Raw genomic sequence first — 26,314 nt, 5'->3', positions numbered from 1 at the left:
TGGGTACTAAAATGTTTCCCCAATGTGTCAACCTCTTCATAGATCACTTTGTGGAAGAATTTCTGGACCATGCTCCACAGAAATCAGTGACACACCTGAAATAAAATGGATGAATTTTTCAATCTGCTGAACAGATGGCCTAAACTCTGAGATTTCTACCACCTCAAATCCATCAAACTCTCTATAGCCTCCCACCCCAGCATCAACTTCCCAAACACTGCAATCAGATTCAATAACAGAAGCTGCAGACAAATATTAAAGACTCAAGGACCACCACACTTACTTCTGCAGATTCATCAACCAACCCAGCTACACCAAGAAATCAGTTATCTACAGCAAGGCACTGATGCCACAGAATATGCTTTGAGGAAAAAGTCCTGGATACGCAAGTTAGTGTGCTTAAAAACACTGCACCACATTTCTGCACCAGAGAAGTAGATTGCACCATGGAACAGGAAATCCTAATTCCCTGAACTGAAGTAGGTACTTTCAGGAAAAACAGCCACTGACTGCACACCTCTATTACATGACACCCCATAGGGAAACCCACATGGGATAAAAAAATAGTTGCAACTTATACTTGATGGGGACCATGTCCCGAAAGAAATCTTTCTAATAGTCCCTCTTCTGGTCTTCAAACTCCTCATCAGAAGCAAGCTCCCCACAGACCAGTATACACCAACTCAAACCAGTAGCGCCACTGCTATAACAGATGCAAAGCCTGCGGCCATATCTCCATTGCTATGATGATCAATATCCTCCAAACATCTTTCGAGATCCATGGCTCCTACACATTCAGGGATGTTAATCATGAAATAGGGTAACCAGGTAACTGCTGAAAATCTCAGAGGTTACACAGCTACTCACACTGTGCGCTCTGCAGTATAAAGCTCAGCAGTGAAGCCTCCCCTGGGTGAGGGGTCACCAGCCCTTGTCTGCCTGGCTTCCAGGGAGGAGGCTTCACTGAGTGTAACCGACACAGTTAACCAATAAGCAAATGCTTACTGGTTAACCAGTTAAGTCATTTATACTTAAGCATCCCTACTACACCTGTCTGTATCACAACATGTGGTGCATCTTATCCAGTACATCAAATACCCAACAACTATGCAGGGGAAACAAGATGATCACTATGCTCTCAAATGAGCACTCAGGAAAAGGATAAAAAGCAAAAATCTCCATATCACCTTGGGGTGAATCCTCACCACAAACCCACTCAGTCTGATTCTTCAAAGGAAACCCACATCACACTTTTAAAAGATGGAGTTTAAATACTTTCAAACTCTGCTGGACACCCAAAATCATGGACTTAGTAAAGACACTGGTTCTCTCTCATCATAACAATCCACTAACTCTCCTTTGCCTTATGACTGCAGAGGTGTTAATTGAATGGTTTCTTGCAATATATTAACACCTTGTGTTTAGCTGCGACACTGATGATCTCTCCCAGACCTGAATAGACCCCTCAGCGGCAGAATCAATCAAATGAAAGTTTACTTCACTCACCTGGTCTCTGAAGGACATCAAATAAGTACCTTTAGAGAGAGTCCTTTCTAGAGGGAAACTTAACTTTGGGTATAGGACCTCCCTCAATCTCCCCTAGAACCTCTTTGTTGTGTAAGGCAGGAGAAAACAAGATAAGAATAAAGCTCAATTTTGGTCCTAAACAAATTTCTGCATTTTATTAATATTTTTATTCCACTCCATAACTTCAGTTCTGTACAGTGGGGTTTTTCCAGTGGATGATTTAAACAAAGTTAGCTAAGCATTCTATGTCTATGCTACCAGTGTTAGGAGGGGTAAGACAGATCTGCTACGCTCCAGGAATTACGTTGACACAAGGCAGCTTACATTGACATAAGTGTCCACACTAAAATTTCACTCCTGGTGATGTAACTGCCCTGCTACGGTTGACTTACCTTGACTGATCCCAACAGGCATAAAGTCAATGTTGATGTAGTTAGGGAGATGTGGTCAGTTTACACAGACTGTTATTAGCTTTCACCAGCCATCCTGCAATGCCCCACACTGCCAACTGATACAAACACTCCTGGTCAGCATGCACTGCCAACACAAGGACCAAACCAGACATACACACAAGTGATGTAATTACTGTGCCAGCTGTATACCAAACTAAATTAGATCAACTTAGTTTTGTAGGCATGCCCAGAGTAAAGGCCATTATGCCAAGCCTTAATTGGTACAGTAAGGACAAGCCTATGTTATAAACTAAACAACCTATGTTACAACCTATGTATCCCAGGTTGGATATTCAGAAAAACTATTTTAGTAGGAGAGTGGTGAAGCACTGGAATGGGTTATCTAGGGAAGTAGTGGAGTCTCCATCCCTAGAGGTGTTTAAGTCTCGGCTTGACAAAGCCCTGGCTGGGTCAATTTAGTTGGGATTGGTCCTGCCTAGAGCAGGGGGCTGGACTTGATGACCTCCTGAGGTCTCTTCCAGCTCTATGATTCTATGACTCTACATTGATGTACAGCCACTGTAGTAATTTAGTCTGTTTTACACATCCACACTAAGCTCCTTCTGTTCAAAGTACATGTCCCCACCAGAAGCGCATGTACAGACTTCAAACTGTCCATGTGGGCATTGTGGGATGATATCTGAAAGGAAGGTGGATTTAAGTAGTGTCTACACTGTCAATTTAACTACATTGACTTAAGCACTACGCGTCTCGCGGAGGTGGAGCTAAGTTGGTATGGACAGGGGGAGTTATATCGGTAGGAGCTACATTTTATTGTAGACACTTAGGCCAGGTCTACACTGGCAGACAAAAAAAAAAAAAAATCGATGCAAGATGCACATCTCCAGCAGCACAAATTGTGTAGCTGGAGTTGATGTACCTTGTACCAATTTTCTGGGGCAGCCCTGCAGTGGGAGGTTGACAGGAGAAACACTCCTGTCAACTTTCCTTACTCCTCATGACAGGTAAATCAAACCCTGGAGGATCAATCACCAAGACATTAATCATCCAGCAGGTGGAACTGAGGTTTTAGAGTGGTCAGATCAGGCCTTAGACTGAAGATTAAGAACATCTGCATTATGCTGCTCTTCCCACTACATGGTACAAGGAGGTCTTTACAGGGCACAGGCTTAGGGCTTGTCTACATAGGGAAGTTTGTGTTCTTTAAATTCACATCTAGTTTACTGCACAGCAACTTCCCACAAGTGCACCCACTTACTGTGCACAAAGGCAGTTTAGCTTACCATGACTTCCAAGCGAAATAAGGGCGCACGCGCGCACACACACACACACACACACACACAGACTAGCTTACGCACCATGTACACATGCCCTGGAGACACAGAATAGCCACAGAACGACCTCTGATCTCACCTCTGTAGTATTCCCGCCACCAGCTCGCCTCTTCCTGCTAGACACCCTGCTTCTCCTCATCCGCCTGAACGACTGGCGGAGGGATTTCTTCAAGGACTTCACGCGAGACAGAGGCCCTTCCAAAGCCAGCTGGTCACTGGGATGCAATGTACACCTTAAAGGAAAAAAAAGTTGCTAGGTATGTCCAGATGATTTTCTGACCTGCTGGCCATCACTGCAGGAGCATCTGGTAGCTAGGTGCATTTCAAAGCAGCAGCACAGCATGGAGCCCAGAGTCAGCAGGGGAATCAGAGTCCTCTGCTGACTCCAGGGAATTCCCAGCTGACCCCAGACTCATCTGAGCAGCTGCCCCTTTGAAAAGCCAAGGCGGCATTGAAAGGGGCAGTGCCCACAGCTGATCCCTGGCTCAGCTGTGCGGTACTGCCGCACGTGGATCCCAGGCTCTGGCATGGCATTTCTCCAGAACCCAGGATCAGCATTTGCTTATTGGATAGTAGACTAGTCCTTAACCTCCCTACTCTATACCCATTGTTCTCCAGAAAACAGGAAGTACCAGCTCTTAAGAGGATGGGCTCAATGTTCTAGCCACTGCTCTGATACCTAGGGAAGCCCCCATATTATACCTGAAAGGAAGACACTTACTTGACAAAGACCAGTCGTTTCTGCTGGTGATCGAAGAGCCCAAAACCATGGCTGGTACCAAAGGCCACGAGCTTCCATTCAGAGTGAAGAGCCAGTGAGGTGACCACAGCAGGTGGTTGACATTGGATCAAGACAAATGGTTGGAAGCCAGGCTCAAATCGGACAGGCTCATCTCGGGCCTTTAGCCTCTCGTGACCTTTCCACTTATAACCTTCCTGGTCCTGTAGTAAGTCTGCTTCAGAATGGTTCACCACATGCTCTGACTCCTCATCGTTCAGTTCCATCACGAGTACCTGTGGGAACACAAGTAAGCTCAGAGGCAGCTTGTGCAATCCACGTTTTCCTCAGAGCTGAGGATGCCACCTGATCGCTGCATGGCTGAAACGTGTTTCCAACATGACCATCTACCTCCCCGTCCGACTACTGGAGAGTCTCCATGAGGCCTTTAAAAAAATTATGTTGGCAGCAGGAAGTTCTAGCTACCAAATTCGGTTACTCCAGGTCAGACCATCCTAACTCATTCAGGGCTCCGAGAGAGGGGACAGGACTTGGGGTACAAAGTAAAGCACAGATGTTCAGGTTCCATGAGAAGAGACGTGCTAGGTCTTCATAGAAGGACGACTGCTGAACTCGCTGAGGTACACGTTATTCAGAACCCCAAATGGGATCTTCTATCAAAGCATTCAGACAAGCTCTTGCAAGAGACAAACAAGGGGGACTGTCACCTTTTCCACTGAAATATGTCGGATCGCGTGGGTTAGAGAAGAGTTACAGCCTCAAGCCCTGGGCACAGGGAAGGCAAAGAGCCATCAGCCTCCTGCTGCAGTTGAGGCAGCCCTTTGTGAATATTCCTTTTGCATTAGATCGTGAGAAAGCCTCAGTCCAGTAGCCGCCTCAGAGGCTCTTTGCTGCAGGTGCTTGGACAGCCATTAGCAGCAAAGCAATAGCTCCTCCACCAGCAGCGTTGCTAACTGACCCACCCACCATACACTGCCTCCAAGCTTCGTTGCAAGGTGGTGCTGCTGACTGGTTAGGCACTGGCAACACCTGCCAGGATCCAATTGACTAGCTAGCAGGCAGCACGCCTGCTCAAAACACAAATAGCACAGGTGTTCAGACAACAGGCAGAGAAGAATCAGGAGAAAAGTTTTGAAAAGCAAAAGCATAAAAAGCTGGTAACTGACAGGGCTGACAGGTCGAGTCAGAAGGGGGAGAATACAATAGAGACTAGAAGGTCCTGACAGAATGGCTCCCTTTACCAAAGGGCGAAGACTCACCCCTAGGGGGGAATCCATTTTGTCCTCCATTTGTTGTGTATGCTGCATTTCCTGCGTTAGTCAAGAACCACTCTTAAAAACTACCCTCCAAAAATTCAGTTTTACACTTTCTGTACCTGTCCCGCCGTACCAGCTACGGTCAGATAGCCACTGTATTTACACAGGTAAATCTTCTGGATCCCGAGCCTGGGGTCATCGCTGTAGGGGTCAAAGGAACCAACCTGGTGGATGGCAAGTAAAGAGGTCACCTCCATACAAGCGGTGACAGGGACAGGCAACAACAAAAGCAGCACTGCAAACGCTCCAGCAAGTCTGCCTGAGCGACTGCCATCTCACCTTACGCAGCGGAGGCCATTCATCCTCACCCAGCGCGTTCATGTTATCATTGGGATCTGCGTCCGTCAGAAAGACCCTCACGGTGCTCAGCTTATAAAGAAGGCGCAAGCAAACGCCTGAAGCATCCCAAAACCGCACAGTGCCATCCTCGTGCCTGATGGGGAGGAGTCAGAACAGACCATGCACAGTCAAGAGTTGCTGTTGCAGTAAGCCATGTGGGGGAGAGAGCAGGGTGCTAAGCAGCAAAAAGGGAGAGCAGCATTCCCGATTCTAAGAGGCCAGCTATTTAAAGGCACAACCTGAAACGTACTTGAAGCTGTCCTCTTACATATCCCTGAATACAGTAAACTTCCAATAATCCAGCACCTTTAGGACCCAGGGGGTGCTGGATTATCAAATATGCCAGACTATCGGAAGGGGGGCTATGAGGGGTCTAAGGTGGTGTGGGGGGGATGCCACCCCAGACCCCTCATAGTCCCTCCCCCTTCCAATACACTGGCTCTGCCCCAGGCATCCCCGATTCAGCTGCTGCTGGTCAATTTCAGCAGCAGCTGAATTGGGATGCCTGCAGCAGAGCATCTTGGGTGCTGCCGGGTTGGTCCGGTACCATTGCTCCTCGGTGCTACTGGACCAACCCGGCAGCACCCCAGCTGCTCTGCCCCAGGCATCCTCAAGTCAGCCGCTGCTGAAACTGACCAGCGGCTTACTCCGGGAAGCCCGGGGCAGAGCAGCTCTGCCTCAGGCTTCCCCGATTCAGCCACTGGTCAGTTTCAGCAGCGGCTGAATCGGGGAAGCCGGGGGCAGAGCAGCTCCAATGGTCCGGCTGCCCGGAGCACTTCCGGGTTCCTGATGGTGCCGGACCATCAGGAGTGCCGGGAAGCCAGGGGCAGAGCAGCTCCAATGGTCCAGCTGCCCGGAGCACTTCCGGGTTCCTGATGGTGCCGGACCATCAGGAGTGCTGGACCATCAGATGCCAGACCAATGGAGTTTTACTGTACTAGGGAGAATTTAGTATGCATCCCTACTGGGTTTTATGAAGCTGATGTTGTGAAATGTAGGATTTAAAAAAAAAAAAAAAAAAAAAAAAAAACACACTTCCATCCTTTTACTCCTAGCCCATAGCAACAACATTCTGGGTCATAGATGATTGCTCTGCCAATCAATGTTCCCTCTAATAATTTAAGTGCAGATTTTATTTTTTCTGTGCACCAAGATGTGTGAATATGCACCAGCAGTAGAAACAAAAAGCTTAGTTGAAGGCATTTTCCAATCAGCCGGGCAGCATTTCAATCTCTCCTGAGTAGTCACACAAGAGCACAGCTTACAGAGAACATTGCAACTTTTATCTATGCAGCACCCCTGCACCTCTAAGATGCGTCACAAATCCAGACATTGAAAATCCTATAAAACTACCTGGCAGCAGTGCTGTTTGAAAAGTGCTATGAAATTCCAGGTGAAAAGCAGTTAAGAGGCAGACTTGTATAACGGACAGAAAAATTCTCATTCTAGCACCCTGTATAACACCAGAAACTGAAGTCACTTGACTTTATGGGTCCAATTGTCCTCATTTGCATCAATTATGTAAAACGGTTGTAAATCCAATGGAGTGGTGTACTTGATTTATACTGGTGAATGTGAGACTCATATCAGCACTTACACCTTTCTCTCTAAACTGGCATCACTTGTCCAGACTGTTCAATCTAAGTTTCAACACAGGAATTAGTCAATCCTGGGCAAGTCAATAATTTTTCAGAATGGTCAAAGATAAAATGATTCCGGATACACAAGCAGCCCAACTTCAAGAACCCATGATCTCTCTGCAGAAGAGCACTGAGGAGTCAAGTCTACTCATCTGACACCCTCATGACAGAAGCAACTTAATTAAAAAATGGGTAAATACAGGGCAGGAATCCTTGATTTTTTTTTTGTTTGTTTTAAGGAATGAATTAAAGCACCTACCCTGTAAGAAGCAGGTCCCTCTGAGGAGGATCTGGAGCCAGGTTGGTGCCACCATCAATTGGCCATGCCTACGTAAAAAAATAAAAATAAAAAACATCCTTGAAAACCTCACTATGACTCTGTGAAGTGAGTGCAACAGAGCAGGTCGCAGAGGGGAAAGAATAGGAAAGCATGAGCTTCAAGATAAGTGCATCTATCAGTGTACACTGAGCCTTTGTTTGGATTAAGATTTAGTTCTGATCTCATCAGCTGTACTTTTTTGGCAAGGAATTACTATATTCCAGTTTCATCTTTAAGCAGCTGCTGTAGCTGAGAGCTCCTGGCTTAGAAGGAGCTTTGCTTGCTAGCACTGACTGCTGGAAACACTAAGCTGGAGCTCACCTCTACTAAGAGCTGATGAAAGTTGGAGAACTTGAAGCATTTTGAATTCCAGATAGTGTTCCTGGGGAAAATTTGTGCCACTGCAGCGTAGAAGAAAGATTCCCCTCCACCCTGCACATTCCCTTTGCTTCTTTCCAGGAAATGGTTTCGGAAAAAGTCAGAAGAGAAGTTGTACCAGTGCTCACTCATCTCTCCCTGGCAAGCTGAGGGAAAGGTAAATCACTTGGCAAGGGAGATCTGGGAATGTCACAGGCACTAGTGTCAGCTAGGGTCGGAGGAGGAAAGAATAGAGATGGAGTTTCCCCACTCCCACCTCTACAGAGCAACCAGGACCGGATCAAATCAATCCCCAGAAACTTTCTTTGGCTGCAGGAAGCTCTGCACCATGGGGGCAGAGGGGACTTGGCAGGAAGGAGTCTGAGTACAAGGAGATCCAGATTGCAAGGACAGCAGAAGTAGCTCCCTGTAGAATAGGGTTGGGCAGTAACTTTTAATGGGGGGCAGGAGGGAGGGTGCACTCCAAAATTTTGGCAAGTGGTCAAGGTTGCACTTCTGTGGAGGGGGTGTGCAGAAGGAAACTGCAGATAGGAGACTGGGGTGCAGAAGGGAGTGAAGGGTCTGAGAGGGAGTTTGGGTGAAGGAGATGGCTGTGACCTGGGGCAGGGGGACTTGGGATGCACGGTCCAGTAGGGGGTGTGTGCGCAGGAGAGGATTCTGGCCTGTGGGAGAGGTATAGAAGGGGGTCCAGGAAGGAGTTGTGACCTGGGAGAAAGGGTAGAAACGGGTACACAGGGTTTGGGTGGTGGCCTGTGGCAGGTGGTCCAAGGTGAGGGAGTGGAGTGCCAGAGGCAGGCTCTGGCTGGGAGCCACTTAGTCTGCCTCAGGTTTCTGAAAGTATCTGCTGCAGGCTGCTCCACGTGGCTCTGCTCTGGGCATGAGGGGGAGGCGGAATGGGGGGGGGGGGGGACGAGGGAGGGAGGGAGAAGGCTTCTCACACTGCCCCTGCTCCCAGCAAAAAAATCTCAGCTCCTATTTGCTGGCAACTAAGGCTGGCCAATGGGAGTGGAGATATTTTGTTGGGAGGGGTGTGGGAACAGCATGAGAAGTCTCCTTCCCCAGCCATCCAAAGGGCTAGCTTTTTAAAGCGTGAGCTGTTCTCTGCCTAAGGGTTTTGGTGATGTGGCCACGGGCTGGATCCGGTGGCTTGGCAGGTCAGATCCGGCCTACTGGCAGCCTCTTGCTCACCCCTGCTGTAGAGTGATCCCTCTGCTCCCACACACCTGTACCTCGTCCCAGAGCCTCCTTGCATCAGGACCCCCACACACCCTGGACCACTACCCCACTGAGTCCCAATAAGCTGCACTTTGAGCCCTCCAAGCACCACTCCCAAGCCCATTCCTCTCCCCGACTCAAGACCTAACTGCCTTCAACCGGACTCCCTTGAAGAGCCCCATTCCCCCAGCACCTCTAACTCCACACCAAGCCCCGGTGCATCCAGACTCCCCCACCTTGACCCTCACAGAGCAGCCCACATCCAAACTGTGCCCTGCTACTCTTGAGGGAATTCTATGCCAAAAAATTTAAAGTGTTAAAAATTTTGTAACATTCTGCATATTTTGTAAAAACAACACTAATCACCCCGCTGTCTACTATTTTGGTAAGCGATCCCAAAATACGTGCCAGCAAGTAACTAAAAATGGTGTCATACTCTTAAACACATAATATGCAGAGTTTTAAAATATTGGGTACAAAATTTAATAATTTTGGTGCAGAATTTCCTCAGGAGTAAAACAGTTGCCTTCACTTTGTCAGTGGTCTTCTGGGAGCAGGTCTTCTCAGTGCTACCACCAACCACTACACAGCGCCACTTCTGCTGAGCACGCTCTATTGTTCTTACGTGCACGTGAATGAGTGTGTTTACGGCTCCCCTACCATATTCGAGTAATGAGAGTTCTGCTTGCTCCCAGCGCTGATCACCCTCTCCCAGAGTTTCAGTGGGATATTGGAAACGTGGTGTGAACACGTGATGGCTGAACAATGGAGAGATGCCAGGTATGGAGGATGGACTGCTGGCCAGCCTGCACTCTTCAGGTCTATTACCACCAATTCTTCTTCTGCTAGTACCACCATAGCAGAGGGGTCGTCATACTCTGTGTAAAGAGTCATCATGTCAACCAGCTTAATCGTTAGCTTTTGATAGTGCTTTGATTAGATGTACCTAGTGCTTTAATCACAAAACTGGCTAATTACGATCTAATGGTAGAAACAAGCTTCCTATAGAATAGGTATGAAAATATACATTCCCATGAAGCTTCTCCCCACAAATGGGGCTGAACAGTAAAGAAGTGCTCCTTCTCAACTCTTCTTGGGCTAGCCTGCATATTTAGCCAGAAACTCAAGACACTAACGCTCAACAAGTTTGACAAAACCTCAGAAATGTTCACAGAAAGTCCGGCACAGGGTTAGCCATAGCAGGAGTCACAGCTGGTCAATGTCATGACAAAGCACTCATTTGAAGTCTCCAACGGCATTGATATGAGTAACAAAGGGTATGTCTAAAATGCAACAACAGACTAGCGGCTGTACACCTCAGACATCTGCCTCAGGCTCACAGGGCTGGGAGTATGGAGCTAAAGTTTCAGTAAAGACACATTTGGTGTCATGGCTCGGAAACCCTCCTGTGCTCCAGCCACATCCTAAACACCTAGACAGATCTTTTTAGTGGGCTGTCCCACCCACCCTGGGAGCAAATGGATAGCCAACACAGGCTACTCCCAGGATGGACCTGACTCCCATGTTAGGAAAGCAGGCTAAGGGACCCTCTGAAGGTAGATGGGTGGGGTAGTTCTGGAGTGGACTGGGGATACAGCTCTCGCCTGGGGAGCACAGAGTGGAGGTTCAAGTCCTGGCCACCCTGGGAGCAGCTGGACAGCCAACATATCCTTTGAACCTGGGTCAATTGTCCTGGACTTTGAAACTCACTGGCACACATTTTTTTCCATCAGCGTAGACACTTGAAGAGAGGCCTTTGACCTACTGTTAGCTAATAATGGCTGGGATGGATAGGTACATATTCACCCCAGCAACAACTGCTTTAGTGCTATGTTATGACCTCAGTTCCTTCCAGGCTAAGCTGCTTAAATGCAGTAATGTGGCAGGTTCTGGGAAATGCTGCTCTACTTGGAATTGATAAATGTTTACATTTCAACTCTTGGCCATCTGCACTGCTTAACAGAGCATCCTTGTACTTGTAACAAATATTGCTTACTTACAAAAACTGTTAATGCAGCCACAAAAATGAGACTTGTACCATTCTGCACCACAGTATTGGCATTAACACGCAAAAGAGGCACAACCAGAATTTTGCTGAGAATGGGGCCTAGATTACTGGCTTCCCCAAACTGAAATAAGTAGCATTGCAACTTCACACACATCTCTGAGCTGGATATCCATCCACCAGCACAGGGGATTGAGTGGACCAAATCTGAAGGAGTGGCATTGCTTCCTGGTGCACAGGGTTACAATGCCACTCCCTGAAGTACAGCCCAGACAGCACAGAGTGGGCCAGGACCCCTCTCCCCTCACTCCAGCCCAACATTCACGCTTTCACTTATGTTGCAAGGCAGCCATGTTACAACTGATGGAAAAACCAAAGTTGGGCACTACCCATAATCTAATTTACTTACTAATGCAGGTTTTACAGATCTTTAAACAGCAACATATAAAAGACTGTGCAAGTACTCCTGTATGTCAGTGGGAAACCTAATGAAGTGAACACAGCTACATTCACAGCTAGGCATGGTAATCATGCATTCTTATCCTACCCTACCCAGCTCTCCTTTGCCAGCTCTGCTCATAACTCTGTTTGGCTTAGTTTTCCATCAGTTCCACTGCCTGCTCGCTTGTCTGACCATTTATACTACAAGACTCACCAGTAAGAAAATCTACTGAACTAACCCTACAAGCCACTAGGTGTATTAATATTTGCTTCAAGTGATTATTTCTCTCCCACACATTGGGCTGGGAGCCAGGTGATCTGGGCTGTAACTCTGGTTCTGGCAAGGGCCTGCTGAACCAGTCACTCCCGTACCTCAGTTTCTCTCTATAAAATGGAGGTGGGGGGGGGGGGGGAAATAGGATACAGGTAAAAGAGTTAAAGTGTTTTGTTCTTTTGCTCCTAAGACTGCTGTCATTCACTGAGCCCAATCCAGATAAGCGCTGCAGGGCAGCAACATCCATAAAGCATCAAGCACTATATAAACATAGTGAGCAGAGTCCAGAGTGAACAGTCTGAGCAGTACATGGTATATGTGCACAGTCCAGCAGTACAGGCAATGGCGTGTACATGCACAGAGTTGTTACGCAGGCACTTGTCTTCACTAAGCACTACATTTACAGCAAGGAAGTGTTTTAAGTTATCCCAGCGGAAGAAAAGCGCTGTAGAATTTTGCATGTCTCCCACACATATAGCACCAACAGCTGAAAACAAACGAACAGCAACTCTGATTTTTTTTTTTAAAGTATTCTCTCAGTCTGAAGGGAGTAAGAGGAAGATTCATGTTGCTATACACAAGCTTTACACTCATTAACTTAAGTGGCTATGAGATATAATAATCCTTCACTGGTCCGAGCTTTAAAAATACTAAGGCATGTGAGGTGAGCTGGGCAGATCCAATAGTCTTAGGCACTCAGCGACGAGGAAGCCTGCTGACCACAGACATGACATTTAATTGTAAATAACTTCCTGGTCTGAAGTGCTGCAGCTACAGCTTCCTCTAACAGCTCCTGTGTGCACACATTAGGAACAGGCACACTCAATAGTACATGCTTGGTAGTTTGTAGTTATTTCAGGCTACAGGGTCTTAATTCATATCCCGGAATTGTGTTTAAAAGTGTCAAGTGTTGTGCACCAAAAACTTTAAATCTATCATCTCATCAGCATTTCAGAGCTTGACACCCGCAAGGTTTAAAAATCGATTTGTGCTTCTGTGTCATGTACAAAGGCCTTAAAGGTTGTCTTAAAATAAGAAATTCAGGCCTTGTCTATCCTGGAAGACATTGTAATCTTATCTGTGATAGGCAATGTAGGTTCAACAGAGTTATAGTGACCAACATCTTCCTTGTTTTCAGCATACATCATAAAGCAGCAATTAAAGCCCAACTTTAAAAAAAACACACCAACACTGTTTTCTTACAAAAGGTTTTAAACACAGCAACAGTGTTTATTTTTCCTAACAGAGGTCTGCTTCTCCATGACATTTATCCACGAAAACCTACAGTCTTCTCTGTATTGGAGACCACCAAACTGAAACAACCTAGCAAGGAACAGGGGATAGTTGCCTACACCTCTCCCCCCCCCTCCCCCCGACGTTTTGCAATTCACTCAACCATCCTTTTTTATTGTATATATTTCTAGAACGTGAAATGCTGACATTGATATGTTCTGAAGGTGAGATTAGTAGCAATCATGAAAAGGGCAGAAGCAGAAAGATTCTGGGGTAAACCTCAGTTTGGGGTGGGATCACTGACATTCAAATGTGATGGATAAGCAGAGGACTATTTCAGATCATGCAAGTTAAGGTAGCAGAGGACCCACAATGCTAGCGGGAAGAGGAAAAGCTATGGGGCATGTTGATTGGGAGGTGGTGGAACAAAGTACAACAGTTATTTCTAAGCTGTATACAAAAAAGTAAACATTTGTGTTGGGCAGCAAGGAATTAATACAATGTTTTGTATACAGATCCTCAGTTGTAACTAGCCTTTGTTAATATGCTACATGAAGCTGCATGCCATAAACCCAGACAGTAATTAAGAAAGGCACACTCCCAGTCCGAGATTGTTTTTTTTAATTACAGTCCTCTTTGAGCTGCTGCATGTTAAGGCAATACTCACAACTGGATCTCGTAACTTAATCATTTTCCAGATGCCTAGCTTTGCTCTGTTTCCAGGAGCTGATAAGAGTGAGAACAGTACAAATGGGTTGAGAGGTGCTTATGAATTTGGTAGCTGAACCATCACTGCTGTCAGTGTTTCACACTGCACTTATCAATGGCATCCTTAGGGTACGTATACACGTGCTCCCTAGTTCGAGCTAGGGATGCAAATGTAGGTAACTGAAATTACTAATGAAGCGGGGATTTAAATATCCCATGCTTCATTAGCATTATCTCGCCAGCGCATTACTCTGCTCATCAGCTGTTTCGAAAGTGAAAGTGCGCGCTGGCACGCGTTGTTTGGTTCGAACTAATGCGCCTCGGCACGCACTTCCACTTTCGAAACAGCTGATGAGCAGAGTAACGCGCCAGCGAGATCATGCTAATGAAGCACGGGATATTTAAATCCCTGCTTCATTAGCAATTTCAGTCGCCTACATTTGCATCCCTAGCTCAAACTAGGGAGCATGTGTATATGTACCCTTAGACATTTACAATTATACGAAACAAGTCAGACAAAACAGTGCTTTGTATTTAAGCTGCTACTTTGCCACGCCCAGAACCTCCATCCCTGGGAAAAGCCTCCCCACATACCTGCAGTAGCATCTGCATTACAGATGACAAAGAAGTCTATCACTCGCGATGTAAAGTCAAAGGCAGTTTGCTGGCTGCCATGGATGACTGAGATACTGTGCCGGTCACCGTAGCTAGCCCGGGGCATTCCTCCTTGGAATATAATGTAAGGTAGCCTTAAAGACACAGACAAAGTTTGTGCTCAGTCTTCAGATTCCATCTACTTCACTGCAAACTTATTAACTGAGGAAGTCTAAAGTGTGACAATGACTCCCTACAATGTTATTCAAAAGGGGCTACATGGGTGAGACCAGTGTAATCGCAATGATAACTTGTGCTTCCCTCCCCTACCCCCAATCCCATTATTATGTTAAGCATGTCTTGTGAACAGTAGGTGGGACGGAGATGAATAACCAAGAACCTACCCATTCTTTGTCGTCTGCCAATAAATCTTGGAAATGGCCTTGCAAGGAAATGGACCTAGGATGACAGATACACCACAACTGTAAGATGCATCTTACATTAGTAGGAGTTCAATTTCCACTCTACTTCCCCAAGCCAGAAGTACGAAGACTTTTTAAAAATTTATTCTGCTTTAGAAACTGACAGAAGTGCCACATATATGGTAGGTCACATGAGCCGACAAGCATGTGATACAGTGGTACCTCACTGCGCTGAACCCTAAGAGAAGCAGTACTTTTTCCTAGGATGGGGTGGGCAAATACCAGTCTGCAGGCCAGATCTGGCCTGCCAGGCTTAGACTCTGGTGGGCCCCAACACCACCATATTTACCTGCACCTCCGCAGGAGGATCACAGTTCTTGTTGGCTGCGGATTACCATTCCCAGCCAACGGGAACTGCAATTACCGGTACCTGAGAAGGCACAAGTAAATATAACAGGCAGCGACCTACCAGGGGCTAACCCTGGTGAACTGCCTCCGTTTTATTGCCCACCCCCTGCTGTAGGAGATGCCTTTTCTAACAGCATTATTCAGTGTAAAGAAGGCTAAGGCCAAAGGGTAGCTGATTGTATTGCTGATAGAAGTACCATGTGCTGGACCCCAGATGTACCTGGCTGGACCCCAGAACTTCAAATTCCAGCATTCTTTTCTGTTTAATGCAGGGATGGACAGTGAGCTTTAGGGGTCAGGTTGCCTCCATATGGTGAAAGGAAGAAGTCATCCACCTTTGAGGGGTTTCAGCCAACAGGAGATGTCACTTGATCTTTAATACTCAAGCAACAGATTGGAGAAGAAAGCCACTTAGCTCATACAGAGTCATCACTGGGCTCTTGCTAAAGACTTGGAATAAGGAACAAAACAGAGTCCCCAGCTCCTTTCCTGATAAAGTCAGCTGTGCTTGTGTACACAGATATGTCCTCCAGCTCATCCATGTGTAACCACCACCAGATGGATTTGAACCTGGGACTTCAAGCTTAGTATAGGAGCCTCCACCTTTTGAGCTAAAAGCCAACTGGCTCGCAGCCTATAGAGGTCTCTTGTTATCTGTTGCTGTGGTCTAGGTGCCACTGCCCCACACTAGGTGTGTAGGTTACACATGCTCAATACCAACTTTAAGTTAGATATCCTTGCTTCAATGGCGTTCAAAGCCTAAGCAAACTAGATTGGACCCCTTTGAGTTAAGATGTTTACGGTCCATTGGGGCAGCAGCTTTGTATTGCGCTGCCATGACTACACACCAAGGGAGGGCTTGATTCAGATCCCACAGGGGCGTGAGGTGAGTTTCCATTTAAAGACCAGTTCAAGCCTCAGCTCAGAAGCAGTGTGTTTCCATTACACATATACTGACCATAAGGCACTTTGCTTTCCAGGGGCTCAGGCTGCCTGTTTTCATTGGATACTGGCCACTGGGCATAACTTCCATCATAATGGCAGCTAATGATTTGACAACCATCCTTCTGCCAAAAGAGATTCTCCAGTTGCTAGGGAGAGGGGGGAGAGAGAATCATTAACTCTTCCAGAACCAGACATTCATCGGAGGGAAATAGCTGAGTTGACTCTCCCTGCACCTCCTGGATCTGTATTTCTACAGAGAACCCTGGAGGGAGGAGGAGCTCACCTTCCCCGCTGATTTCAGCCAGCATGAATACCTGATTGCCCAGGAAGTGGTGCGACACTCGGTTATTATGCAGGTCCCAGAGGGCAATGAGGCCCCTGCTATACCCAATCAGAATCTGGTCAGGGTTCCTGGGATGCTCCTGTAAGGCTTCGATCAATTCAAACGACCGCCTGTTACGATACTCCTCTGGCACCCTGGGCAAAATGCAGAGAAACATTAATCCACATGCAGCTGAATATAACGGCCACATTGAGAGCTTAAGTCTGGGCAGGCCTGACAGGAGTCGTCATCAAGGGGGCAACTTACCTGGGGCTCGGTGATTCTAAAGGGCCTGGGACTCCCCAGCTGTTGCCACTGTTGCTGCAGTAGCAGCAGCAGTGGCATTCAGGAGCCCCAGATCCTTTAAATCACTACAGGAGCAGCATGCAGCATGCTCCTGGCAGCTGGAAAGGCTGGGGGTGGGATTGGGTGGTGTGGCACATAATGGGCAGTTCTAAAGGCTGGCTACCGGCCTTGCCTCTTCTGCCAGCACGGAGCTGGGGCCCTCCCCATCTTTCCCAGGGGCCCCGCGTGCTTGTCAGCTCTCCTGAGTATGGGAGAGAAAGATGTTGGGAATGACAGGGAAGGTGCAAGTCTTAGAAGGGTCAGAACAGGCAAGGTATATTTTCCAACTGTCAGGATCCTCACCATTTTCAGGGCATTAAGCAAGGAAGTTACTGTGGAGTCCCTAAAAGAGAAGGCCCCCTTGTCTAGTTCCACCAGAGGGGAAATCAGATGCCTGAGATGAAATCTAGAGCAGGAAATCCACAGAATGGGGAGAATGCCAGCTGTGAGCTACCTCCCTATCCAATCCCTCTGACAGGCAGGGAAGGAATGAGGAGAGTGTTACCCACCAGCTCTGTGATTCTTGGGAAACCAGAACATGGTCACCTGTCAGCCTGGTGCTCTTGGGGAGCCAGGGAGTGACATTCATGGAAAACCATCCCCCTCCCTCAGGCCTCTGCTAGAATCAAAGACAAAGCAATGAAAAGGCCGGGGAAGACACACCTAAACTGCTTCAGACAAGGGTGATATAATTAAGGAAACACCCCAGCCTCATTTGCATTAAAGATGGAACAGAGGGACATCTCATTAGCATACAGAATGGAGAGCAGCTCTTCCAAGGCAGGAACCGCACTGAACTATGGGACACCGAAAGCAGAGAAGCACTGCCTGATGGGAAATCCCTGCTCCAGATGCTAATGAACCTAGGCCTGCTCACACCCAAATTAGTTATTATCAGACCAATTCTAGTAACGATCCTATTGACATCTAAAATACTGAAACTGCCTATTTTCATTGTGAGCTCGTTCAAGGAACATCACCCATAACCAGGGGTGATCAGTCTCTATTGTCTCTCCTCTTTCTCTTTGAACTATCCCTATAAAAGCTCCTATCCTTGCCCCAAGAAAACTGTTCTGATACCTGGACTTAAAGTGCATCAGTTCCATTGAGACTTCTTCATCTCCTGTCTGATCGTGCTGGGGGCTCTGTCCTGCTTTTCTCCTGCCCTCTGGACCCCCGGCTACCATCATCATCTGGGAACCCCGATCAGTGCAAGCTCCGTGGAGTGGTGAGGTCTCTCTCTCTACTATCTCTCTAAGCATAGCCTCCTGACCCTGCCCTGTGTAAACTGTTATATAGTTACCTAATGTTTGTAATCAGTTTCAATTTAGATTTAATATTGTAACTGTTTGATATCTATTCACTACTCAGAAATAAATCACTTTCATTGTTAAACTGGTTGCTTCTCTCTCTTTCTTTCTCTTTTGTTCACTCTTCCTTACGGGGTGTTGTTTTGGCTTCCCCATTCGCTCTGCAACAACGCTTCTTGTACCCAAGCAAAAGATCCCTGTAGTGCCTAAAATCCTGTGGCGTTTGCTCATTGTGTGGTTTACCAGTGAATGACTGGTGTGAAAGTGGGGATAGGGGGTGCTGAACCTGGGGGCTTATGAGGATGGCAGCTTAAAGTGCTGTTTAATCCAGCCCACGGAGTCCAAAGGCACATGAGGGTGCAGTGTGGCATTGCTGTGAAACCCAGCCAGCTGAGTCCAGGGACATATGAGGGGGTCAGCTTGTGAGTTCTGAGTACCCAGTCCTCTCAGACGTGCTCTGTTAGTGGGTGTGAGTGTCTGTGTGTGTTGCCAAGGTGGTAAGAACCCCATCCTGGGGAACCTAGTTCCTGCAGGAGAGCTCCAGTGGAAGGGGGAATTGGCAGCAGGGAGAATTCAGCTCCATATGAGAGCCCAAGTAAGCACCAACAGCACACTGATAGAACTGTTAACCTTCCCCCAGTCCCATAAGGGTAACCCTGATAAATGAGCATACCCCAGAGTATTGGGCAAATCTGGTAACAAGAGCCACAGGCTACAAGAAAGCGGATACAAGCCTGTAGCCCACTGTCTGTGCTTACTGCCAGCACAGTCTGAAACATTCCACGACATGTGTCTTTTGGTGAGACTCCCACCCCAAAAGGATACAGGAACCAGGGCAAAATTTTCAAGAGCATCCACAGGGTCTTAGGAACCTTGGGCAATTTTGAAAATGTCATCCTGAGTTTGTGGACAGACGCAAGAGGCAGCTTTGCTCACTACCCATACGAGACATTAAGTGCCCCATGAAACTTTCTGAAATATTCAAATGCATTTAATATTTGGAGAGATCAGGATACATAATCCTGAGTACCACCACAAATGCCACGTAGGGCACAGAAGTCCGGGAACCCTGAACTTCCAGAGACTTCCGTGACATCGGGGCACTGCACCAGCCCAGCTACCATGGGAACCAAGGGACCCTGCAGCTCCCCAGACCTGCATGGTGGCAGGGGATTCCCCCACCTTCAAGCCCGGCAGGGTGACCTGGCAATCCCAACTCTCACTGCTGGGAGGCAATCCTCAGCCCCTTCCCCAGTTCCCAGACACTGGACAGGAGTGGGGCGTCGCAGCTTCCAGCTGCTGCATGCAGTGGGGCAAGGCACTGGATTCTTCTGCCTCCCCATTTTGTCAGGGACATTTCTAGGAAGAGACAGAATTTGTTCCTCTGGCTTCCATGAATTTTTTTTTTTATTGCCCATGACAGAGCCAATGACTTAAAAATATCTTTGACAAACTTAATCAGGTGGTCTGAATACTAGAGGAGAGACCTAGCACTTGCAGGCATATCACATGCTTCCCCTACTTAGCTCTATAGTACCTAAGTTTTTTGGGGGTTATTCCTGACCAGAGAATATCATCTGTATAATGCAGACCCACTAGAGCTCATGGGAAGGCTTCGTCTCTGACACCATCTAATATTTGCAGCCTGTAACAGTTAATGTAAGGTCAGGCTCTAGTGCAGTGTGTCAACCTTTTTAATAAAGTACCCCTTCTTCTAAAAAAAATTTGTAAGTACCCCCAGTACCTAGAGTTTTCAAATTTTTCTCTACATTTTTTTAACACAACTTTATGGTAGCCGGGCAGGCGATGAAATTTTTGGGTGTAAAAATACAAAAATAATAAAGCGCTGTAAAACTTGAAACAAAAAATCAGTTTTCTTCAAATTTCAGTGTTGTTGATGTTCCCCTCGCCCAGACTTCTCTCAAGTACCCTAAGGGTCCTTGTACCACTGGTTGAGAAACATTGCTCTCATGGACAAGCTACAATAAAAAATTGGTTAAGTGGAACACTATTGAACCCTCCCCATCTGACTGCCATGTCTATACGTGACAATTCCCATTGGTCAATGTACCCAATTGCTCACCGCTGCAGCACTGCCTCAGAGGTGATGGTCCTATCCTCTAACACTCTGAAGGACGGGAGCTCTACCACAAAGATGCTGCCACTTTCCGTGCCTAGGTACAGAACTTCTCGTGATGAATGTGGAAGAACAACGGTTATCTGGGTGGCACTCGGAGGAGATCTGTTAATGCAGAAAAAAAGAAACCCAGGCAACGGCCCATGAAGGAGATCAGTTCTGAAGAAGCAGCTACACTATTCGTTTAAACAGCACCACAGAGCCTCAAATGAAAGCTGACTCCACTTTCCATAAGCCATTTGCAAGAGACTTAGTAAGCATTTTTAAGCATTTTGCTGGACAAACGAAGCTTTGAGCCAGAATTCTTGAAAGCAGCACACCAGCTTTAAAATAAACCTTATCAAAAGGCTGTTGATCCAGAAATGCGGGGATAGGAAGCTGCACGTACAAGTCACTATTATGGGGAAACTCATCTTACTTAACTATCCAAAAGAGCAGAATGTAGTAAAGTTGTCCAGACACTGGACAAAATTAAATTTGAAATACTGGGATGTTTTAAGCAGTGCCTTAAATGATTTACTTACATTGATGGGCACACATTACAGGGTAAGCTCAGATATGCCAGGTTTACATTGATTTGAGAGAGTACACAGACTTGCACAGATTTAGTTAAATGCATATTTAATATAGATCTGTAAATGGGTGCAAACGAGACTTCATTCAGAGCCTCTTGGCATCAACGGCAACACCCCTCCTGACTTCAGTAGCAAGTGGATTGGGCCAGAAGTCGGGCACTGAACTAAACCATATCAGAGTCCAAGCTGGGTGCGGAGAGGGGAGGGTCAGAGTCCAAGCTGTGCGGGGGGGGGGGGGGGGGAAGAGAGAAAGTGGGAGGATGAAGGGGGCACACAGGAAGAGCAAAAGCAATATTGAAGCGTGTTACCCAGGAGGCCCCCGTAGTGTGAAGCGTTGCTCCTCCAGCAGCTCAGATGCCCCACTGCGCTGCTTCAGGCTCCAGAGATGCAAGCTGTTATCATCTAGCAGTGTGACCAGCTGGCACTAAAATCAAGAGACAAGATCATAAAGCAACCTGCTTAAAAGTAGCACACTAAGTCAAGCAATAAACCACTACTGCTCAGCAATTAACGTAGAATTCAGGACCAAGTCAGAGTGGTGGGCTTACTCTGTTGTATTCGGCAGAATTCTGCTGACTCGGGCAGTAAGGGACTTTTAGACCACACAGATTGGCCTGCAGGCTTAAAAGCATTTATTGCCCGATTCTGTATTAAATATTCAGCATGGAGAGGTGAAAGCTTGATCCTCAGAAGGAAGCAATATTAGCTGCCCTTTCATCAATTGGGCAGGCCCACTCTCAGCTCTCTGAAATAGGTAGCAGTGTTTAACCAGCATACAGTACAACTTCCTTCTTGGTTTGCTGAAGAGGATACACACCACTCCATACCCGTTTTGGGAGTCGCTGGTGTATTTCACTTCACTCGTTTTACACTCTCTGCATCCAACTTCCTTCAAGGGTGGTGCCACAGAACCCTTTTATGAGCCCAGCCCTACCAGTTGTACATTCAAATGAAGCATTTTGCCTGCTGAAGCCACACCTGGTACAACATATAAACTGAAACTCCCATGGGGAAGTATTACATGTTTTGAGTGGCTCACTACCTAGACAATTCACGCCCTCTCATAACTCAACACTGCTCTCCCCAAATGGGTGAATCAGACAGTACAAACAATGAGGAGTCCTGTAGCATCTTAAAGACTAATATTTATTTGGGCAAAAACTTTTGTGGTCAAAAACCCACCTCGTCAGATGCATTTCAGGTGCCACAAGATTTCTCGTCATTTTTGCAGATACAGACTAACAGCTACTCTTGGACACTTGTCAGACAGTACAGATTCTCGTCTACTAGTCAAGTTGCAGCAAGGGGATGTGGTTAGAAAGGCATCAGGGGGAATTATAGCTTCCCATTTTTAGTTAGTGGTGAAGCTGCACTAAGCAAGAGCAATGGGAACAAACTTAAAAGTAGCTAGGTTAGCCAAACCATGTTGGCTAAAGAATGACAAACTCTGCTGAACAGCAGCTGCTGTTTCATATGGAGAGCACTACACAGTGAGGAAAATGGGTATGATCCCATTAGGAATGCAGGTTGAAATGCAAAAGGAAGTCCTTGCAAACAGTTTCTTGCAACAGCAACTACAGGCAGTCCCCGACTTACGCGGATCCGACTTATGTCGGATCCACACTTACGAACGGGGCTTTTCTTGCCCCGGAGCTCACGGGCGGCGGGTCGCCACCCGTGTCCTCGGGGGCGAGAAAAGCTTCTCCCGGTCTCCCTGGTCTGCTGGGGGGGTCCAGCAAAGACGCTGGACCCCCCCCAGCAGACCAGGGACACCCGAGCAAAGCAGCCCAGGCGACGCTTGGGCTGTCCCGCTGCGGGCGTGCTCCGCGGCTTTGCTCCTGTCCCCCTGGTCTGCTGGGGGGGGTGCAGCTAGTGCCCCCCCCAGCAGACCAGGCTTTTCTTGCCTACCCTGGGGTAGAGCAGCTGGGGGCTGCCGGGTTGGTCCCGCAGCGCCGCTCCGGACCAACCCGGCAGCACCCCAGCTGCTATGCCCCAGGCGTCCTGATTCAGCCACCGCTGATCAGTTTCAGCAGCGGCTGAATCAGGACACCTGGGGCAGAGCAGCTGGGGTGCTGCTGGGTTGCTCCAGTAGCACCGAGGAGCCACGCTACTGGAGCAACCCAGCAGCACCCCAGCTGCTCTGCCCCAGGCGTCCCCAAGTCAGCCGCTGCTGAAACTGACCAGCAGCTGACTACAGGAAGTCTGAGGCAGAGTTGCTCTGCCCCAGGCTTCCTGGAATCAGCCGCTGATCAGTTTCAGCAGCAGCTGACTTGGGGACGCCTGGGTTTCTTAAGTTGAATCTGTATGTAAGTCAGAACTGGCGTCCAGATTCAGCTGCGGTTGAAACTGATTAGTTTCAGCAGCGGCTGATGCCAGTTCCGACTTACATACAGATTCAACTTAAGAACAAACCTACAGTCCCTATCTTGTACGTAACCCGGGGACTGCCTGTATCCTAATCCTGTTATCACCAGGTGCTTCTGAGCACTGAATCCTCTGTGGAGTTTAAAGGCGCTCTCTTCTATTTTATAACTAACATCTTCATGACAAGTGCCCTTTGCACACATGAACAACACTAGGGAGAGCCTATCAGAGAACCAGCATTTCTAGAGTACAGACATTACGCAGCCCAAAAAGATTGAAGAACTCAGGGCATAGAGGAGACTATTCCAACTGAATGAGTTTTCAAAGCTGCTTATACACTCACACTGTAATGGAGGTATCTGAATTCTACTCACCTGTCCAGGAATAAAGTGTATCTGCATCACCGTATTGTTCTCTTCATGTAAACCCATAAACTCCACCCCAGGAGCTCCATATCTGAAATGTGTGTTGAGGAGCAACAGTGTTAAAGATAGCCCATGGCTACAATTACTGAGGAAAAAGTAGCTAGCAAATTAGATGAGATTTAATTAAAAACCAAGTTGTGCCAATGGTGATCGGATTCCCTTGAATCCATGCAGGCCTAGTTTGAGTTATATGCATACAACAATGGAAAGCATGGACAGGAGGTTTTACTTGGTAGTTCGGGGAACATGTAGAAAGGGTGGGTGGACCCTGGTTTCCCCACACACAACAATCCCTGCTTAACCTATCTGTAACCGAGACAGATGACTAACGCCTTCCTGCAGAGCCCAGTCTTTGAACACAAACAGTGCTGGAAATAAGCAAGCAAGCATAGACAGCTCTAACTTTTCCTTTCTTGGTTGGAACGACACGCCTTTTTCACCACAAGCTCAGCTGGCCTTGTCATGGAAACCACCTCTCCACGCCTCTGTGTATACACTATATATACACACTACCCTAAGATTGGGCAAACAACTGCCTTCATCAGCTTTACATCTGACCCAATATTTGGAGGCTCTATGGTCCTGGATAAAGACTCATCCAGGAAGAAAAATGTATTCATCTCAAATGTTGAAGTGTCTCTTGGATAAAAAAAAACCCCAACAAAACCAAACCTGAAAAAACAAAACAAAAACACACACACACACACACACACACACACACACACCCCCCCCACAACTTTACAGTATTAAAATATCCTTGGAATTTGCCAGAAGGGACCATTATGTTTATCTTATCTGATCCCCCACAAAAGATCTTACTTGCTAAAAAGGAATTTGTTGTATGCAGTGCTATTGTAGCATGATGGTCCCAGGACATCGGAGAGGCAAGGTGGATGAGGCAAGACAAGCTCCAAAAGTGTGTGTCTCAAGCAACTTTTCTATTAGCAAGAAATGAAAGATACTTCATCCATCTAGTCTTTCTAAACAGAATTTGATCATTTCATACCCCCCTTTGTGCCTCTATAAAATACATGCAAATGTAAAATGCATTATATGAACACAGCTACATATAAAATGAATATGGGAAAATAAGGTTAGCCATGTTCCATCTACTTTGCTTATTTTTTAAAGATCGCATATTCCACTACAGGCTAGAAATAAGGTACAAATTTAAGCAAGATTAACCAACCACCTCTCTAAAAGCAGTGCTAGAGCTCAAAAAGAAGGGTTACTGGGGTTTTGTTTTGTGGTATAACTCCCGACAAATCTAAGAACCTAACCTGACACTGCAAGTTTTGAAGTCACATGTACAGAAAGGATACAGTTTGATGGCTCCTGATCTGGTCCCGATAGCCATAAGATGGAGAAAGGGACTATATCCCAATGCGCTGGGTTGGTGAGGAAATCCATGTTCGACAGTCTGGTGAAAAACAACAAACAGGAACTCCTCAAGGACATGTAGCTTCATGGGCATTGTGAATCATCCACAGAAGTCAGAAATTAAATATGGGTTAGTTGTTTCAAACATAACATGCTGAAGGATAAAGTTTTAAGTCGAAAGATGCGCCGACATTCAAGTTTTGTCGTCTCAGCTCAGCTTTGTCAGTAACCATCTAATCTGTTTACCAAAATCTCCTAGTTATTCGGTACAGATACATAAAATTGAACTACTGCCACTTTCACTACAATAGAAATGGCAAAGCAATAGTATGAAACAAGGATCCAGTTGGACTCCTGATGTTTTATAAGGAGTAAAAATTCATAAATTCACCTGAGCACAACCTACAAGACTCACTACAAATCTCTTCGACTCTACCTCATGCAAGTCATCTTAGTCAAATCACGATTCATGCTCTGGACATCTCCAAAGTTCATGCCTAAAACTGACTGGCAATTATAGCTTGACTTTCAGTCAAGTTAGACATGCAGGCTGACTTACTGTAAATCAGCCTCTTATGTATAGCAATTCCTGCTAGCAGCCTTATGGCAGGTGCCCAGAATAGATTCTTGCGTACCAGCCAAGGAGGAAAAGGTACTTAAGTAGGTTTCCCATAGAGCAGTTGGGAAAACAGGTAAATCTGGTACCCAATTCCCAAACACAGCAGAGGACACTGGGTTTTATTCATACTATTTAGGTTGTCTGTCAAGTCATATCCAACTAGCTCAGAGGCTCTATGACTGATCATAAATAAAAACAAATAAATAAGCAAACACAAAACCCCCACATGACTAGTGGATAAGAGCACAAAAAGCAGCTTCTTTGATTCAGTGACTTCTTTATAATACATGCCTAGAACAAAACATACACAAACAATTTGAAGAGGATGTTTACTACCTCCCCACATAGAAAAGTGTACTTAATACAAACACCTATGTAAAGTGTTTACATAAACAGCGTCTTAATACTGCAGTAAGCAACAGTAGCTCTACTTCAGAGCAGTTTGAAAATAGCTTAGATTCTAGTCTTCAGAAGTGCCAGTGTACGGTGACTCAAACTCTGGATATGTGAATAATATGGTCACCGTAGTTTGTCCTAAGATAGTAACTGCAAATAGATCTAAAGAGCTGTTCACTTCCAGAGCACTA

The 26,314-nt window shown here is 46.6% G+C and overlaps 1 protein-coding gene across 2 annotated transcripts in view; it reads right to left on the bottom strand.

The window, feature by feature from the left end:
* Positions 1 to 26,314, bottom strand: part of LLGL2 (LLGL scribble cell polarity complex component 2) — a 68,908-nt gene that overhangs the window by 12,265 nt on the left and 30,329 nt on the right. For both annotated transcript variants that reach the window (XM_075903670.2, XM_075903671.2), the window contains exons 3-16: positions 25,051 to 25,148; positions 23,678 to 23,759; positions 21,248 to 21,363; positions 20,311 to 20,469; positions 16,565 to 16,727; positions 16,264 to 16,396; positions 14,880 to 14,934; positions 14,476 to 14,630; positions 9,881 to 10,098; positions 7,568 to 7,635; positions 5,609 to 5,762; positions 5,389 to 5,493; positions 3,996 to 4,288; positions 3,354 to 3,507 (exon numbers count right to left, since the gene is read on the bottom strand). In XM_075903670.2, coding sequence (XP_075759785.2) covers positions 3,354 to 3,507; positions 3,996 to 4,288; positions 5,389 to 5,493; positions 5,609 to 5,762; positions 7,568 to 7,635; positions 9,881 to 10,098; positions 14,476 to 14,630; positions 14,880 to 14,934; positions 16,264 to 16,396; positions 16,565 to 16,727; positions 20,311 to 20,469; positions 21,248 to 21,363; positions 23,678 to 23,759; positions 25,051 to 25,148 — 1,953 coding nt within the window. The remainder of the gene's footprint in view (positions 1 to 3,353; positions 3,508 to 3,995; positions 4,289 to 5,388; positions 5,494 to 5,608; positions 5,763 to 7,567; positions 7,636 to 9,880; positions 10,099 to 14,475; positions 14,631 to 14,879; positions 14,935 to 16,263; positions 16,397 to 16,564; positions 16,728 to 20,310; positions 20,470 to 21,247; positions 21,364 to 23,677; positions 23,760 to 25,050; positions 25,149 to 26,314) is intronic.

This window comes from Pelodiscus sinensis, chromosome 20 (assembly GCF_052426305.1).
Source record: "Pelodiscus sinensis isolate ZL-2025 chromosome 20, ASM5242630v1, whole genome shotgun sequence".
Taxonomy (NCBI): Eukaryota; Metazoa; Chordata; order Testudines; family Trionychidae; genus Pelodiscus; species Pelodiscus sinensis.
This window is presented reverse-complemented; position numbering and strand designations above follow the sequence as displayed.